Raw genomic sequence first — 18,109 nt, 5'->3', positions numbered from 1 at the left:
CACCCAGGGGACCTATATAAAGCAGGGATCGTCAGGAGCCACACCTCCTGGACGAGAGCCCAGAGGAGCCTGTCCACAGCAGGGTGAGTACAGCTGCTCTGTACCCGCAGGAACCCCGTCAGGCCCTCATCCAGGTCAGGAGCTGGGCAGGGGGTCTCAGGGCTGGGGAGGCCTGGAGAGGTGACGCTGGCACCTCATCTTGCAGCCCAGAGGCGGCCGGAGCTGCCCTCCACGGGAGGAGGGCCACTTCTTTCTGTGCATCAAGAAGTCCCCTTTCTCGAGACCCAGAGGCCATCCTCAGGTAGATTCATCTACGAGGTGGGATCGTCCCGGTCCAAACAGCTGTTGGCAGCGTTTTATGGGGAGGAAACAGCTGTGGAGAGCCCCCCGCCCTGTCCAGGCCTGATGCAAGGCTTTCCCGAAGCGGCCCCAGGGACGAGCAGCTTAGGAGGGCTGGATCTGGGTAGAGAGGAGGGCTGCTTTGTGATTTCTGTGGAGCTTTCTGGCAGAGCTCACTTTGAAATGTCTTCAAGGGAGCCATTTCTGGAGAGCGCTCATCTGTGCCATCGTCTCCAGGGCCAGCTCTGCGTTGCCAGCTTCCGTCCTCCCCGAAGGACCAGCCAGCTGACTCGCCACGGTCGTTACCAAAAAGGCTTCCTCTGCGAGGGAACGAGCAGTCACTGCCGAGGCAGGGGCATATGAGGAAGCTCTAGTCTGGCTGCAGATCCTCCATGGACCCCTATCCACGTAGCAATTCCCAAGTCAAGCCCAGTTCGACCTGGGATTGCATTCCAGCTCTGTCGCTTAAAAGCTGTTGAGGTCTTGGGCAAATCACCGGCTTGAGCCTGCTGCCTCCTGTAACGGGATAACATCTCCTGGATATTATCCCACAGGTCTGGCGTGCCGAGAAGCACCTGGCCATTAGAATCATGAGTCTCAGAGCCTTCACTTTCTAGCCATGTGGCCCAGGCACAGTCTTAATCTTTCTGACCTTTTTTTTTTTTTTACGAAAAAAAAAAAATGGGAAGAACGGTGCCTGAAAGGTTTATCGTGAAGACAAAGTGCAGCCATGCACACAGATGGGGCTTAATAGAGACACTGACACCCCGGCCATGTTTACACGCTCCTCTCCAGTCGGGTGTCTGAGTTAGACCGGGTACATCAAATTTGTTTCCTGTTTTCACGAGCAACTCATTTCCACATTAGAGACATCAGTAGAGTCCCAGCTAAACAGCTCAGCCAGACCTATTTATTATCAAGTCGAAAACTAAGAGAGATTGATGCTATTAACTTTCTACCCTGCGGCTCTGAGATGATTGGCCAAGAGTCAATAATTACAATAAAAGAAGAATGAACCAAATCTGCCCAGCTTTCCCAGGCTGCCTGCGTGATGCTGTGAGCCACCCCAGCAGTGGTGGGATTAGAGCGCTAAGCTGCCACAGCCGTCAAACCCAGAGATTGCAGAAGAGGGAGAAGCAGCCTAATTGGTACAATCAGCTCCTGAGCCTGCTAAGAAAATAAAGGATGGTCTCCCCACGTAGTGACACTTCATGCTGCTTGCAAGTGGGGCTCAGCTGAGCCACCAGCTTGGGCCTTTGATGGCTGCCCAGGCCCGGGGAGGTAGTTGACTAGTGCTGTGCACGGCCCACACGGCAGCCTGTAACTTCCCCGTCTCCTTCCTCCGACCAGATGGTAAGCCCCTGCCTCCTGTCCTGCCTCCTCCTGCTGCCATGGGGCACCTGCTTTCCTCTACTGGGCAGAGAAAAGCCCATGGATGCCATGGGTGGCATTGAAGGCGAAGTGAGCTGGGCCGGGGGACGCCGAGTCCACTTCCCATGGGGCTCCTCACAGCAGCCGAGAGTTCCACACCCACACGCCCTGCTCGGCACAGCCGTGGAGCTGCAGATGTCAGGCAGAGAGCATGCCGGTGTCAGGTTCGGTTTGGGAGGCAGGATGATGGCAACGAGGCTGCCAGCTTCCCTCCGGCTGATGGCGAGGCTAGCGGCCCACTGGGGACCCTGGCTGAGGAGCTCAATGGCTACAGCAGGAAGAAAGGTGGCTTCAGCTTCCGCTTTGGCCGGCGGTGAAGGGCCAGGGCACCCTGGAGAGGGTTTCTCCTTGGATACTGCCTCCCCCCGCCCCCAACTTCCACTCCACAAGCCTCAAAGACGCTGAGATGTGGCTATTATTATAATGAAGTAGCAGTAGGATTGGTTAGGTGGGTGCTTACTTCTGATTTTCAACTTTGCTGAAGCAAAAACTTGGGTGGTGTCAAAAAGAGGTGACCAAAGCAAGCTGTATCTTGGGTAAGATGACTCCACCATCGCAGCTCACCCACACTATGGTCTGGTTCTGGTCAGCCCCCTGGCTCCAGCGGCATGGAGTCCGGGATGCTGTTGGGCCACGAATATGAACAGAGCTGGCTGTGCCAGCTCCGGGTTGAAGGCAGGCAGACGGAATGACTGCAGTGGGGTGATCAAAGATTTGACAGTCTCCATAGGGACGTCTGTAGCTGACATCCAAAGAGCAACTGTGAATGAGCACATTCCACTGGGTAAAGAGTACAGTTCTGAAAGTTAAAAATGGAAAAATAAAATCTTGTTCTCCGCCCCATTAACACACGACCCCTCTGGCAAGAAAACTCTGCTGTGGTGTCGGGATGCTGTTCAGAACCAGCTGCCCATCCCCTTCTGGTAACTGTCCCCCTCGATGGTACAGTGTTTGTCAAGCCAAGTGTCTCGTGGGACATGAGCAAGGAATCCATTTTTGCTATAGCAAGGTTGCATTTCAAATGTTAGGAATATGAATGGTATACGGATCTTTTGAAATAATAGTTGTAAACTGCAAAGCCGTAACAAGCAGCTCGCCTGGCTCTTGCCTACAGGTCCTCTGTGCACTAGGAACTTCGCTTTCCTGAGCCGCCAGTGCCTCAACTCTGGGGAGATGGAAATTGTGTTGTATGCACCCACACACCTCTCCCAGCATCCCCTTAATTGGCAGTTGGTAAAATGCCCATGGTCCAAGGTACAGAGAAACAGACGGTGTATTTTCCTCCTGCACTTGACTGCTCTCTCCCTGGTTTTCTCCAAGCAAAGAACATTCTGAAATCATCCGCTCTACCTGAGGGAAGTTAGTGCTCAGCCACTGGGGCGAGGCAGAGCATCTCTTCTTAACGCTGCTCTGGTGTGTCCTGTGTTCCGTCTCATGTCAGATACGGCAGTCAGATACTGCTTACTCCCAGGCTGGCTTCAACTGCTGAGATGAGAACCTGTATTGATGTTACTATGGCAACATCTCCCGCCTCCTTTCGAGCTGCTGCTTGTCTCTGTTCACAATTGAATAATTTTCCATTGAGCTGTCACAATTAATTGCTGGATTTTTATTAGCCTTTTAGAACCACACTGGGTTGGACGCAGCTTGACCCCTTGGAGCATTTCACAGTGTTTTCCGTTGTTAGTGACTTAACAGTAGCGGCTCTGTCCTTGGCAGCTAGAAAGCCACTTCATTAAGTGGTACACAGATCTGAGCCACAAAAGTCAAGCTGACTGGGGAGCAGAACTGGGGGGTAGGATGGGACGGGAACAGAGGAGTCAGAACACCCCCTTATGTTAAAGCGAACTGCCTTCTCCTGGAGCCCCTCACGGCTGCTCCCCTGTGCCTTGGTACCTATGCCCTAGGGCTCAGAGCTGCTGATAGGGACCAGACAGGGACACAGAGCCTGGAAAGCACATCATACTCTTTGGCCTCCACTACTGTCCAAGAAAGGGGTGGCCTAGGATGCCTCCTGCTAATGTGACAGTCCGATGGGGAAGGAACACATCCCCGGATCTTCATCCACTGGTAACACACACTCGCCCTCAAGCCATGGAGGGCAAACCTCAAGAAAATGAGCCCCAGTGCTTGTCCACGAAAGACAGCTCTGGTGCCAAGAATGTTTGTCACAGGGTGGCTGGACGAAGCGCGTACAATTCCAGCCCAGGCTGTCTCCCCTAGGTGTGTGCTTGTCTCCACTCTGGGTAGCGACCAATCAGCCTCCCTCAGCTCGTTCACCCAGGGGACTTGCTCATCAAAGACCAAGTGCAACCAAGACCAAGGGCAGAGGGAGGCCTTGTAGCAAGGTGTCCTGAGTCTCACGTGCAGTTTCCACTCCTAGAAAACAGGAACACAAACACACACACACACACCCCTGTGCTGCTCCCGTGGTCACCACACACACACACACCCACCCCCGTGCTGCTCCCGTGGTCACCAAGGCTGAGACATTCCTGCCTGTTTACATACACTTAGGGAGTGCCCTGGCTAGTTTTTAACTTAGTTGGATTAAATTAACCTCAGTGGAGAAATCTCAGATAAAGAGAGCGAGAGGGCCTTCAAAGGCGTGGATATCCCGTCATTAAGCTTTCATCATTAAACAAAAATCAACAAAGCTACTCTTTCTCAGTGGGGGGTGGGGGGGCGGCGCTCAATAAACCTGAAAATCAAAACAATCGAAAGGCTAAGGGCCCTGGTTTGTTAAGTTGACGCCCACTCCCCGGGATTAATCTCTTTAACCCCCGCCCACTCCCAACCCCGATGGCTCCTTTGTCTTGCTCGGGCCTCTGCTCCCTCCTTGGTGGAGGTTACTCCCCGCATGAGCACAGGTGAGACTCCTCGGAAACACTGATTTGGAAGCAGAGAGTAAGCTCCCGAGAGCTCCGAGGTCGTTCTACCTGGAGTGGCAGCGCGCTCTCCCGCAGAGCAGACATCTGAGAGCGGTTAGCATCCATTCATCATATTTATTCTGAACACAAGTCTTCACCTTGGGTGCACATGTAAAGGTATTTAGCTATTAAACTGGATGGGGAATGCTTCTGTCCATATTTTCCTATGCGTTTGAAATATTAATAAAAATGTTTAAGAAAAAGAGACAAGGAGCAGCAAGCCATCAGGCAACCGCTGCGGTCCACGAGGAGACCCCTCGTCCCAACTTGGCCCCAGGGCTGGGGACGCTGCACAACATGCTCCACTAAAGACCCAACCCAGACACGGTGCTCCATGCAGGGAATTGGGGCCCTGCCCAGAAGGCTGGGTGACCACCAGGGATGAGAGCAGGCATGGACAGGGCCACCGTGGTTGGTCAGTCTTGTCCACCTTGTTTATGTGCCAAGACGACATTTAGCAATTGATTTCGTCACTCAACGTGGGAATGCCACCCATAAAGCGTGTCAACACTGAGAAGCTGGGCGAACACTTCCGACTTCTCTCCCACGACGAGGGGAGGAGCCTGGCCCAGAGCGGTCATGCTGTGGCCATCTGCGCTGCCACACATTAGTCTTGGCACGGCAGCTATAAGCTGGCACAGGCTGTGTGACCTTGGGCAAACTACTTCATGCCTGAGCCCCGCCCTCCTCACGTGAGAAGTGATGGAAGCTCTCATAAAAAACGGTGCAAGGTTTCCCATGGGGACGCAGAGCACGTCCGCAGAACAGCGGAAAGCACTCACGTGAGCTGGAACTTTGAGAAAGCTTTCGCTAAAACATTCACACACATCGAGAATGTGCTCCAATGCTAACTGTACAGTCTGAAGCCTTCTCACCAAGTGACACACCCAGTAGCCAGCAGCACCCCGACTACGTGACAGAGCTCTGCCTGCCCCCCAGGGCTCCCTTGTGCCCCAACCTGGAACGACTCCCTTCCCCGTTACCCTCCATCCTGACTGCCAGCACCACAGTGCAGACTAGCCATGCCCATCTGAGCAAGAGGAAGCTTCCGGCGTCGCCGGTCTGGCTGGCCGCCTCCACCCAACACTGCACTTCTGAGACGTGCTCGCGGGGCGCTGTGGCAACAGCAGGTCACCCCGCTGCCTAACGATAGTCTACTATATGAACACACAATGTGCTCCCCGCTTCTGCTGGCGACATTGCATTGTGTTCAGTTTGGGGATCTTAAAGTGCTTTTCAACTTTTTAAAATATTTTGACACTCATATCTTGTGACAATAACAGCAGCAGCACTGGCCCTTCAGGAGGCCTTGGCCCTCGGGAGCTCCCAGCTTCTCGACCTTGAGGGCGGGAGTCCACGTTAACTGAAAACTGTTTCAAGGGCACAGACTGGCATCTTCTGGGGCCAGATCCAGCTTGCATTCAGCTCTGAGGATTCTGTGACCTAGCAAGTTTAAGCTCAGGTGACATACAGGAAAGGTTATTTGGCAGGTCTTTTAAGACCCTTATTTGACACTGGTACAGCTGCCGAGGTGACGGCTGTGTGACACCATGCATGAGCTATGACCAGACAGGCCCCCTCAATGCTGAGTGCCCAGAACCTGGGGTAACACGCCCAGAGGCTGCTGTGAAGACTGTGATCAGTCCACATCCAGCCCAGAGGAAGCAGCCGTCACTCCCGACTGTCACTATAATCATTCTGCATCTTCTCTCAGACTCGAGAGTTGTCATTCAGCGAAGATCCTGTTGCCTGTGGAAAAGCCCAGACTTAGAAGGCCTGGTGCCCAGTTACGGTTTGACCCCTAACAGGCTCTGCGGCCCTGGTCTCGGCCTCTGCCTCTGTGAGGCTGCTCTCCACGCTCCGGCGGATTCCAGCAGCCCTCGTCCCGGGTGGCGTCTTCGCCTGTCACCTGGCGTGCCGCGCGCCTCACTGCAAGCTCCCCGGTGAAGAGTCTCGCTGAGCCGTGCTCTTCCCCGCGCTCTGGTGAGCAGGATCTGTACCCGCGGACAAGCCCGCGGACTTAACGAGCATCATTACCAGAGCGCACCACTTCCTTCCCCGACTTCCGCTTCCCGAGCTGTCGGCTGGCGCGGGCGCTGCCACCGCCCTGCAGGCCCCCTGCTGGGGGCTGGGAGAGGCCGAGGCCGGCCCGGATGGCACTGCCACTTCCTCGCGGACCAGCACACCCCGCTCCTCCTTGTCCACACGAAGTAGACTCCTGGGGTGTCAAACATGAGTGAGGGGCGCTTCGAGGGCTGAGGGCAGCGGCAGCAAGTGAGATCGAAGGCAGAGCGAGATGGAGCGATGAGCTTTCAGGCCAGCGAGGAATCAGGACATCGCGTCCTCTCACTTCAATGACGCCGTGACGGTCTGACAGTGGCAGAGCCCTCGGGCTGCTCCTCCTCTCCCGTGCCAGCCAGACGCGGCCTGTGTGGCGGCGCAGCCCGTTCCCGGTGCCGCTGACAGGAGCCGGGCCGCTGGTGAGCAAGCATCAAGGGCGCGGAAAGGCCCGAGACGAGGGCCAGGAAACCGTGATGGCTGACGACGACGCAGGACGCAGGGGGCTGCCGCCGGCCTGGCACTGTTCTGTCCTGCAAAACCCGCCCCAGAGAGCACCACATGCGCCACGGCGCTGAGCAACGGGCAAGCGGTGCAGACCAAAGAAATCGCCCGAGTTCTAACGTTGTAAACATTTATTTAAAAAATACTACGGAGGAGAGATGTGGATTCAAAAAACACAGTCATGTACAGAAATAAAATGTATTGGAACAACAACAACAAAAAGACACCATAGGCATTCGAGAAGAAAGGATAGTGGAAAACTATTTACACGTCATTTATAAAAGAGCAAGTCTACGAGAGTGTGATACCAAGGTATAAATGCAAAATATAGTGGCACGTCACGTGGAGACTAGTACCTCACGGAACAGGAGGCGAGGAACCTGGGTGGGTTCGTTTGCTTTGTCTCAAGGCCGCTGGCGGTGTTCTAGCGCCTCCCTCAGGCTGTGGGGCGCAGCAGTCTGGGGGGGCAAAGAGGTGATGCGCTGTGAGAACAGCATACAACAATCCAGAGGAAACCGTCTCTACCAGAAAAATAAAACACAAGTTTAGGTGATTAGCGTAAAAATAGGGCCTGTGCAAGGTCACGGGTGTGAGAAGGCGTGAGGAGCAAAATGTGGTTTTCTTTTTTTTTTTTCCCCAAGGGCTGTTTCTGGGCCCGGAGTAAGGCCCTGGCAGGTGCCTGCCCACTTCAGTAGCTGCTCTAGGTCAAGGAGACCTGGGCCCTGCCCCGCGAGCCTGGTCCCGGGCTGCTGGGGGAGAGTACGTCAAGGCCTGCTCCTCGAGACACTTTCTAGGGTTTCACTTGTTCGTGGTTTTCTTCATCCCTGACGACCCCGACACAAACATCAGGCTAAGTGCTGGTCGTGGCGATTAAGTAAGATGTTTGCCCATGGGGTGCAGCTGACACTGATTGGGGCGTTGGGGCCCCCATCCTTTTCCTCCTGTTTGCGTGCTGGTGCCCGACGCCTGTATCGGAGGCGGCTGTGCTGAAGGCAGAACTCTGAAATGCTTCGAGGACTTCAGAAAACTGAAGTCTGGCTTGTCGCAAATGAGTGTCCTGCAAGAACTTCCTTTGTCTTAGAGAGGCACAGGGAGGGAGAGATCGGGCAGAAATCAAGACCGAGTGCCTTTCAAGACACCTGGAAATCTGAAAGGAAAGGAACCCTGGGTCCAGGGCAGACCCGCGCAGGCCCAGCCCCATGCCAGCTGGGTACCAGCTGTTCACCCAACAAGCCCCCTCTCCCACCTCTCCTACCCCAGCATGCTGGACAGCGACCCTGCTAACCCTTGAGACTCAAGTTTTCATCCAGGATCAGCAGTGCATGTCACAGGGGAGCAAGGAGCTGGGCTCTGAGGACACGCAGAGAACGGATGGCAGGACACTCCCCCATACCACGGCCTCTTCAGATTCCCCACCTGTCCTGGGACCCAAATGCTGACTGGTATTAGCACCCTGTTTCACCCCCAAATCAAGAGCTGTCCTTTGCACGCGGAAATGGTGAGGGCGCCGGGACCGGCGGCAGTGGAGGGCAGTGACTGGCTGGCACGGCCTCCCAGGACACTGTTCTGGAGAACGCATCTTAAGCCCAGGAGGCACGAGGAGGATGAGGGGACAGTTCCCGGGGCCTTGGGTGACATAGCTCCCGTCCAGGGCACTCATTCTTGGGGGAGATGGAGAAGACACAGCAAGAAGGAAGCCTCCAGAAAGAGAGCCAGGAAGGAATGCTCGCCTGCCTTCCCGGCGGCCCGAGGAGCGGTCTGGAGGTGCTCCAGGCAGGGGGCCAGCGTGCCGACCGCGGCCCGCCGAGCGGACTCCACAGACAGCACTCAGGATGGAGACGGCGCCGGAAGCCCAGGCTGAGGAGAGGAAAGTGCAGGACAGCTGGTGCCCCGCACAGGGAGTAGGGCTGTGCTCCACGGTGGCCCGCAGCTGCCGGGCCACGGTCCCTGCTCACTGGTCTCGTGTCGGCCACCTCCTCGGGCACAGGGGGAGCCCTCACACACCGCAGGCGGCTCCAGCTGGCCTGACGCCTGGCTCCTGCTACCTCTGTACAATGTCGCTGATCTCCTTCACGGAGCTGAGGAGTTTGCTGAAGTCCTGAGTGGCTGCCGGGCCACTGCCAGCTGTTGCCGGGCAGATCTGAAGCTCCCGGAGATTATTCTCCAGTTTGTTGATGGCCTCGCGGAAGGCGAATTTGTTCCTCATTTGCTGAATGGAGTCCACGTAGCTCACGCAGAACGTGTAGAGGTTTTTGCCGGCTTCTAGTACGGCGCTATGGCTGGCCATCTGCTCGGAGTTCCTGGAGATGGCCAGGCACAGGGCCTCGGTGCTGTCCAGAACCACTCCCTTGGTGATGGTGCCACTGGCGATTCGCTCGGGAGGTTGGCGGGTTTTCCGAAGAGACACGCGGGTCGATATGAGAGGGATGAAGGCAGTGGAGGATGGCTGGTCCCCCGCCAGGGCGGAGGATGCTGACGGCAAAGTGGAGGCAGTGGGGGCGGGGCTGGTCGGGGTCCCCACCGGCTTGGTGGATGACTGCGGCTTTGGCATGGCCGGGAGCGTGGGCTTTTTGCCACCCTCTCCCAGCTGGCTGGGTTTGGCAGCGTCACTGTTCACAGCGTCCACAACCAGAGCTGGGAGTTTCGCCTTCCCGCTGGCGCCGGCCTCCCCGGCTGCCTCCTGGCCCGGGCTCTGAGAGGACTTCCCCGCTTTGCCGACAGAGGCGGGGGGTGGGGGCGGTGGGGCAGGTTTGAGCTTGGACAACTTCCCCTTGTCTCTCCCTGGGGACTCGGAGGACGGCTTGTGCCTCCTCACTCTGGACTCCTCGGCAGGAGCCTTGCCGGCCCCTCCAGATGCGCCTGGCCCCGCTCTGCTGGTGAGGGGCACCGGCTCGGCTGCAGCAGGTGTCCCCAAGGCACTGGACTTCCCGGCCTCTTCCTTGTGGGGGACACCAGAGGAAGGAGCCAGCACAGCCTGCCTGCGCAGGAGTTTTGGCGTCAGACTGGGCGGGCTGGAGCCCGGGCTAGCCTCTGCCGCATCTCTGAAGACGTCGTCGGCCGCTTCCTCCGTCTTTTTCACCAACCTGGGCGGGGGCGTCACTGTGCCTCTGGTCACCTGGTCAGGTCTGTTCTCACTTGCTCGCTTTCGAGGCAGAGCTGGCTTCTCACTTTTGTGCCCTCCGAAAGTGGACGAGTCGAACTGTCTTCCCGTGGACTGCAGGTCCCGCGGCAGTGTGACCGACTTCCACTCTGTGTCCTTGGCCCCGTGGGGCACGCAGGAGGCAGAGCAGGATCTCAAGAACCGTTTGCTGGAGCTGATGCCACTCTCCTCTTCACTGGCTGCTAATCGGCTGCTGGTCAGTGTGATGGACTTTTTCCACAGGTGGGGAGACCGGAAGCCTGCGCCCCCTGACTCCCGGAAGGCTCCATTGGGGACACCAGCCCCAATGCTGGGCTTTGGGGACTTGAGCGGCTCGGCCATGTCCGGGGCTGGGAGCGCTAACGCCCCGTTGATTTCGCGGGCCTCGTCCTCACTGGCCCCCTTGCGTTCGGGCTGGCCGTCCATCTCCCGGAAGGAGCTGCTGCGTTTGGGAGGGGTTGGGGCCGTTTTCTTCTTCTTCTTGATCAAGGCGCTAAACAAGTTGGTCTTTTTGTCTTTGGGGAGAAGGCGTTCATCTTCATTGAGGCCACCATCTTGGGGACTGCGCTCTTTTCGAGGGAGCAATGGAGAGACAGCAGGCTCGTGGTCCAGAGGATCTGAAACACAGTGAGAAAAGCTTAACAAGTCCAGACTAAAGGCTCTTGAGTGCGTAAGAAACCTTGGGCTGGCCGCCCGCTCCCTACAGTGGTGCGGCCACAGGCCTGGGCTCTGGACTCTGAAAGCTGGTGTGACTACCAGCTCTGCCGCTCACGGCCACGAGGCCTGGGCAAGGTACTCCTTTCTCCCATCCTCAGCTTGCTCATCTACAAAACGCAGGATAATAAAACCAATCCAAAGCACTGCTGGGGGACTGCAACACAGTAACGAACACGGAGCATCTGTCAGAGCTCTGAGAATGAAATTTCTCGGGAGCTGTTGTCACTGTTAGTATTCTCATTAGGAAAAGCTTAGGTCTCTCTCCTTGAAGACAATGCAAGAAGGAGCTGGATTGTCCCTGGCCTCCTCATCCCTGTACTGGTTTCCTTTCAATCAGCGGAGTCCCCCCACTATCTGGTGAGTAGAAACCATGACAAGACCGAGCAAAGGGTCAGAACCTGTGCCTCTCAGACCAGCGACGTGTGACCTGGAGGGAACGAGACGCATCCCATGGTGACGAAGGGCTATTACGCTTGAGAAACGAGAAGGGGTAACCTTTTAAATTTTTTAAATGGGCAGTCTTTAAATATGAATAATAGCTCCTAAGAAAACTTTCTGGTGTTGCCAAGTTCCCAATACTGAATGACAGACTTCTCCCTCAGGGGGCAGCTGTAAGAAGAGACGTTTTCTGTCACACGTGTAACTCAGAGCAGAGGTACAAAGGACATTCACGAGAACATCAGGCAGCATGCAGGACATCTGACTCAGAGAAAGCCAAAACTTTACGCCAGAGGAAGAAAGCGAAGAAGGTAAAATTCTAACGAATTATGCGTCTAACTCTATTTCAGTGCTGCACAGCTAAATGACACTCCTGGCTTGCCACGAGATTACGTATCAAAGCCCCCTCAGGTGAACACGGACAGGCATACGAACACGATTGCTCATCACTGTCCTTTGCCTAAGCCCCAACTTCCACAGCAGCTTCTCCTGCTTCCCAGTGCTCAACTACCTGAAATCACATCAACGAACAGAAGAACAAAGGGTCCAAGGTTCTGGACCGTTTACATGCCATGGCCTCCAAAGCGCGGTGAACAAGATGATCCATGGAAGTGTGGAAATAAAGCATTAAAATATGAATATGTTTCTTATGTAAACCTTTTAAGTGTATATTTTTGGTATATTTTATGTTATACTTAATAACTGCATGCAGTAATACATGTATATACTTTACATATATATGTATGTATAGGCTGCATGTTCAATTTTTTTTTAAATTAATATGGGTATATGATAAAAAATTGGGGAATCATGGCTCTGTAGATTCTGCTATGGTTAAACATCCTTGAACGCTTGCTTTGTCTGTTCCTTCCCACTCAGTCTGTGGTCTATCAGAGCCTCCCCTAGGAGCCTCTGCAAACTGGAGGCTGGCCCTCTTTAGTTGGTCTGCAGTGGAATCCAGACTTCTGGGGTTTTGTGGGACAGGGAACAACTGCTCCACAAGAGCAGCCTAACCCCGAAGACAGCCTGGCACACAGGAAGCACTAGATCAATGTCTGCTAATATGACTCCTGACAATATCCTGAGACCCCTCCTGAACCACTCCCATTCTCCCTTGCTCTACTCAGGGACCAGAGAGGACATAGCTCTGTGCCACAGGTGTCTCCTGGTTCCGTCAGTCCCAGTGAGCCTTTCATATCACTGCTTTTACGACAAGCTGCTCGTCGTCTGGTTCGATATTTATTATTGCTGTATCTGCCTTGCAAGAACCACCAGTATTGTGAATAATACATGAAAAGGCGGGTTCCTTTTCCACAGGTTTCCTAAGCATCTCTGCCTATTTGACTGAACTAACTGCCAAAGCTACTCGCTCCTAATGATGCCCAGAGGGAGGGGTGGGATGCTGCAAGGAGAGGAGAACCCTCTTCCCACCACTGGACCACCTACGCGGGCTGTGCCTGCCCTTCTGTGCAGGCGCCCCTCACTGCTTCCCAGCTGCCACACTGGCCCCGAGGGCGTCGACTGCCCTGGGCCTGCGGTGGGGGAGGGGTCGGGACATACCAGGCTCTCCTGGGGCCTTGGAGTGGGGTGTCTCAGGCACATCGGTGGAGTCTTTGTGTTCTGCAGCTCTCCTGGAGGTTCTTGTCTTGGTGGGCAGCTCTGGGGCCTGCAGCAAAGTACTTGCCACCCCTCGCATGCCTTTTTTCCCCAGCTCCTTTTCCACTTCTAAGAACCACCAAAAAAAGGCGAAAACAAAAACAAAACACAAAAACCAGCAGCCATTAGTAATGGTATCGTTTTGGTATGTTGCCTTTTTCTTTTTAAAATAACAGCTGTCACCTACACAGTTACGGAAAAGAGGTATAAATGCTGAAAACGCAGCACTTAGTCCTTTTCAGAATTCCGCAGGGCTACAAGAGACAGAGCTCCACACTCGACGCCTCTGCCCAGCCTTCTGGTCTCAGAGAACTTGTTGGCTTGTGCACTTCTACCCGGAAGTGAACTAAAGGCCCAGAGTTGGAGTCCCACAGTTGTCCCTCCTACCCCAAACCTTTCAGCCCACTGCAGGCATCCCGCGGACAGACGGCCAGGCCACTTTACCATCTGATATGCTGGACTCCTGGAACATTGTTTCAAAGGCTTGGTGGATTTCAGCAAAGGATGGCCGGTCAGAGGGATTCCACTGCCAACCTGGACAGACGACACCCAAGTCAGACCACCCACGAGGCCTTGCTGACAGCGTGGGGCTAGCAATTCTCATGGAAAAGTCTAGAAACCAAAGGAGCATTCCCACTCCTGCTACTCATCTTTTGTTGTGACAAGTAAAAATGATAATGCCATTGTGCCTTATTACAAACATTAAGAATCTGAAAAGACTTTAGATATCGGCAGCAATATGGATTGTAAAACTCCAGAGAGACGTTGACAGCCAGACTGCATTTACAAATACATTTTCCCAACCCAATTCTAGCAAGTACAGGAAATTACTATGCCAAATAGCACCGCCTCCCTTACCCTTACTTTGTGGTTATCAAAGTCCAAAATCCTCAGCAGTCAGGAAATGCTAATCAAAACAAGATTACAATGAGGATTAAGAACTGACCAGACCCAGTGTCGGTGAGGATACAGAGTCACTCACATACACTTCTGGTGGGAGTACAAATTGGTACAACCTTTTTTGGAAAACAATTTGGCAAAACCTATCAAAATTTAAGATGTACATAGCCCTTTGAGCCAACAGCTCAACTTTTAGCAATACCGGCACAGTGCGCAGAGGCGTATGGAGAGGGTGCCCACTCCTGCCTTGTTTACAACGGCAAAACCCAAATATAAATGTGTAAGACAGCCAAGTGTTCATCAAAAGAGGACTGGAAGAATGAACGATCCACTTAACAGAATGCTAAACAGCTAGGCAAAAATAAGAGGAGAAGGGCAGAGAGATATCTTGGGATCATGGACGTGGAAAGACAGGCCTGTCCACCGCTCAGTGCAAAAAAAGTTGTGGGAATGATTATATATATAATAAAACCAACTAGATAAATGTCCCTTGGAGCACGTACCTGTCACAGCAGGTTTAAAGGCAGGTCCAGGAATCTATATTTATTAATAAGAAATCCAAGTTTGGTATCCCTCAATCCCAATTTTGCATTAAAAAAACAAACAAAACACCCTCACACATAAATACTATGTACAAATGAGATATACAGAAACACTGAAAAAAAGCCTGCAAGCTGTTCCATTCGTTGCTCTGAAGACTGGGAATGAAGAGAGGAAATGGAACACTAATTTTTTACTTTGCGTACGCACCCCTGCACGGCATGTCCTAAAAGCCCACACAGAATTTTTAGAACGCGCAGGGGAAGGCTCACATGCTCGCATGAGTTCGTAGACCTTCTCTGGGCAGCCTTCCGGGCGCTCCATGCGATAGTCTTTCTCCAGCAGCTCATACACCTGCGACAGGTCAATTCCCGGGTAAGGTGACATGCCATAGGTAGCGATTTCCCAAAGCAATACTCCAAAAGCTAGAAGAAAGAGAAAGGTGATTGAAAACGTGTTCAGTATACTGCATTTACAACTGGTTACCTGTGCAGCAGACATGAGAAGTTACACCCTCAGAAGCAGGCCAGGCACTGACATTTCACCAGGTTCTTAACTACCAACAGCCCAGACAGTTTACTCACCCCCCAGACGAGAACACGCTGAAGGAGAGAAGAGGACTGGCTGAGCAACCCCTCCAGGGTCTCTGAGGGAACATGACCCTCTTGCTGACACCCGTGGTGGAGAATCTACAGCTGGAAGTCAGGAGGCCATTTCCACTCCCAGCTCTGTGATCAACTAGCTATGTGCCCAAGACATGCCACCTCTCCCTGTCGGGTATATGAGATTATCACCAAGGCCCCTCCCAACTCTAAAAATTTCATAAAAATCTTATGAAATCTTATAACACTTTGAAGGCCCAGAGTACAGCCTTGAAACTCCAGATCCCGTTCAACTAAGCAAGGCCCTTGGAGAAGTGGGTGGTTCAGGTCTACGGCAGGGAATGACGCCAGAGTATGTTATCATTCCAGATGGCACAGATGCTATCAAAGACTATGAGGGTCTCATCAAAAGGACCAGGAGCAATTTGAAGTTGCCACTGGCCAAAGATGAGACAATTTGAATACCAATAAGGAAAATAACTGCCGTGGATTAAAACACATCGAATATATTTAAACATGTTATATATATGAGAATTCATAATAATATCACACACAAAAAAAGTCCAACAAAAACCTATTTGGTCACCATTGTAAGCTTATTAAGAAACCAACTCATTATTGTGAAAACTGGTAAACAATGGCAAGAAAGCAAACATTTATCCTGCCTTTCCTGTATTAACTATACCAAGTAACCAAATAGCAGATGAAGGAAAGCTTCTTCTTACAGAAGTACTGAGCTAATTGAAAAATAAAAAAGGACAAAATTAGAGAACTACCAGTTGGCAACCCCTAATAAAATAGTGGATCTAGGTGCTGGGTATCAATAACTGCTAAAATCATGAAAAAGAGAGAAAACCAAGTATTATGTACCTATTGATGAAAAAGCACACCACTGCCTAAGAAGAACTCTTAACTAAAAGAAAAAAAAAAGTCAAACCTGAATATGATCAAGCTGTCTAGATCCAACTATCCATTTACCAGGAATACTGAAGAGAGAGAAACATATTAAATCACACCACAGGGATACAATGAGCAAAATCCAGAATGTGGGAAAATTTAAAGGACAAGTGACAGGGTTTCTTAGACAAATAAATAGCGAGGGAAATAAAGAGTCGGAGAGAACTTACAGATCAGTCTTAAGGGACATATCAATTAATCACACTGTGTGAACCACTGGATCTCAATTCAAACAGATCATAAAATAAAAATACGACTTTTCCGATTCAACTGGAAATGTGAACACTAACTGGATATTTGATAATATTCAGAAATCACTGTCAATTTTTGGAGGAACGACGTGGTTATAAGAATAAAAAAACCATCTTTTGGAGACTCATTTAAGAAATATTTGTGGACAATATGATATTTGAGACGTGTTTGAAAATAAGGATCAGGTGGGTGGGCGGGGCACAGAGGACAGGAGAGCACGGGGAGGGGCCAAATTAGTAAAGCGGGTGACGGGTACACAGGGCTCGGGTCAGGCAGCTCTGTCTTCTTTAGTGTGCATTCACAATCGGCCATAATAAAAAGTTCTTTAAAAAGAAAGAAAAAATGGTCACACGAGGCTTCAGGGGGCAGTATCCTATTTAAAGCCCAAACCAAACCACACAGCGTTCCGTGCACAGAGGAACCCTACAAATTCAAGCCGCAAATTTAGAATGGAGACGAAAATGGCAAGGAAAAAAAAAGTTACTCTGATTACTTCAGAAGAAAAAGCTCACTTTTACTTCACTTTGGAGATAAAACAGAGAAGAAAGACTTTTAAACAAACAAAAAAAAACCAAAAAGAGAATCAAGTAATGAAAAATAAAAGAAACGAGAGAGCGAGAAAGAGGCAGCGGAAGAGCAGGGAGGACGAACAGGAAAAGGAGCCCCGGCCGGGACGGGCGACCTCAGGATGGAGCGGCAGCGCTTACCCCAGACGTCAGACTTGATGGAGAACTTGTTGTAGGCCAGGCTTTCGGGCGCGGTCCACTTGATCGGGAACTTGGCCCCGGCATGGGCCGTGTAGGTATCTCCTGTCATTAACCTGCTCAGGCCGAAATCAGCCACCTTCACCAAGTGGTTTTCCCCTACCAGGCAGTTTCGGGCAGCAAGATCTCTGGGAAAGGAACAAGTTCGTCCATGAGACATCCTGGCTCGCTGTCCAGCTGTCCAGCTTCACAAATCCCCCCGCCCTCCAGGAAAGGGGCAACACAGACAATGGGAAAAGGGAGTCGGGCTCCCTGGAAACACATTAATTCCTCACCAGGGAGCAACGCCGTCCCTCGCCACCCACCTGGTGAGAGGGTGGCGCTGGGAGCGGGCTCCCTGGCCCTGTGACCTGAAGCAAGTTAATTAATTACCCGGGCCTCAGCCACCTCATCCGTAAAATGAAGATGATAACATCTACTTCTTAGGGTTGTTGTGAGTGGTAATTAATTAATATGTGAAGTGCTTCAACCGACGCCTGGAGAATAGTAAGTGTCATCTAAGTGTGTGGTTAGTGCTGCTCTGCGCCAGGAATGAACGTACAGGTCAGTCCTTGGCCGTGAGCCACTGACATCAGAGTCTCTGCCTGTCCTAGCCAGACCTGGTGACGAGCCCACAGCATTCTTTACCCAAATTGTGTTTCCTGCTTTCCTCTTTCTTCCTGATGCCTATCCAAACGTATCCTAAAAATTCTCTCCTGTATAATTAGCTTCCTCTCGCCTACTGATTCCCTGTCGGGAATCTAATCCTTGGTTCATGGATGTGGACCATGAAATCACAAGGCAAACTGAAATGGAGGGATGAGAGGCGGTAGCAGCTAAGGTGATGGCTGCATAAGACAGCGTGATCACCGGCAATCAGAGAGAAACTAAATACAGAAGAGT

The 18,109-nt window shown here is 52.4% G+C and overlaps 2 protein-coding genes across 2 annotated transcripts in view; one reads left to right on the top strand and one right to left on the bottom strand.

Annotated features, from left to right (window-relative positions):
- Positions 1–1,042: 1,042 nt before the first annotated feature.
- QRFP (pyroglutamylated RFamide peptide) lies at positions 1,043–4,519 on the top strand. Its single transcript, XM_025051193.1, is given in 2 exon segments — positions 1,043–1,936; positions 1,939–4,519. Coding segments are annotated over 2 exon segments (396 nt in total). The 5' UTR covers positions 1,043–1,689; the 3' UTR covers positions 2,088–4,519.
- Positions 4,520–7,378: 2,859 nt separating this feature from the next.
- ABL1 (ABL proto-oncogene 1, non-receptor tyrosine kinase) overlaps positions 7,379–18,109 on the bottom strand; it is a 109,882-nt gene continuing 99,151 nt past the window's right edge. The window contains exons 7-11 of the mRNA XM_006918062.3: positions 17,171–17,355; positions 14,925–15,077; positions 13,657–13,746; positions 13,117–13,281; positions 7,379–11,018 (exon numbers count right to left, since the gene is read on the bottom strand). Coding sequence (XP_006918124.1) covers positions 9,304–11,018; positions 13,117–13,281; positions 13,657–13,746; positions 14,925–15,077; positions 17,171–17,355 — 2,308 coding nt within the window. The 3' untranslated portion in view covers positions 7,379–9,303. The remainder of the gene's footprint in view (positions 11,019–13,116; positions 13,282–13,656; positions 13,747–14,924; positions 15,078–17,170; positions 17,356–18,109) is intronic.

This window comes from Pteropus alecto, unplaced genomic scaffold (genome assembly GCF_000325575.1).
Source record: "Pteropus alecto unplaced genomic scaffold, ASM32557v1 scaffold67, whole genome shotgun sequence".
NCBI lineage: Eukaryota > Metazoa > Chordata > Mammalia > Chiroptera > Pteropodidae > Pteropus > Pteropus alecto.
Note: the sequence above shows the minus strand (reverse complement) of the source record. Positions and strands in the feature narration are given on the sequence as shown.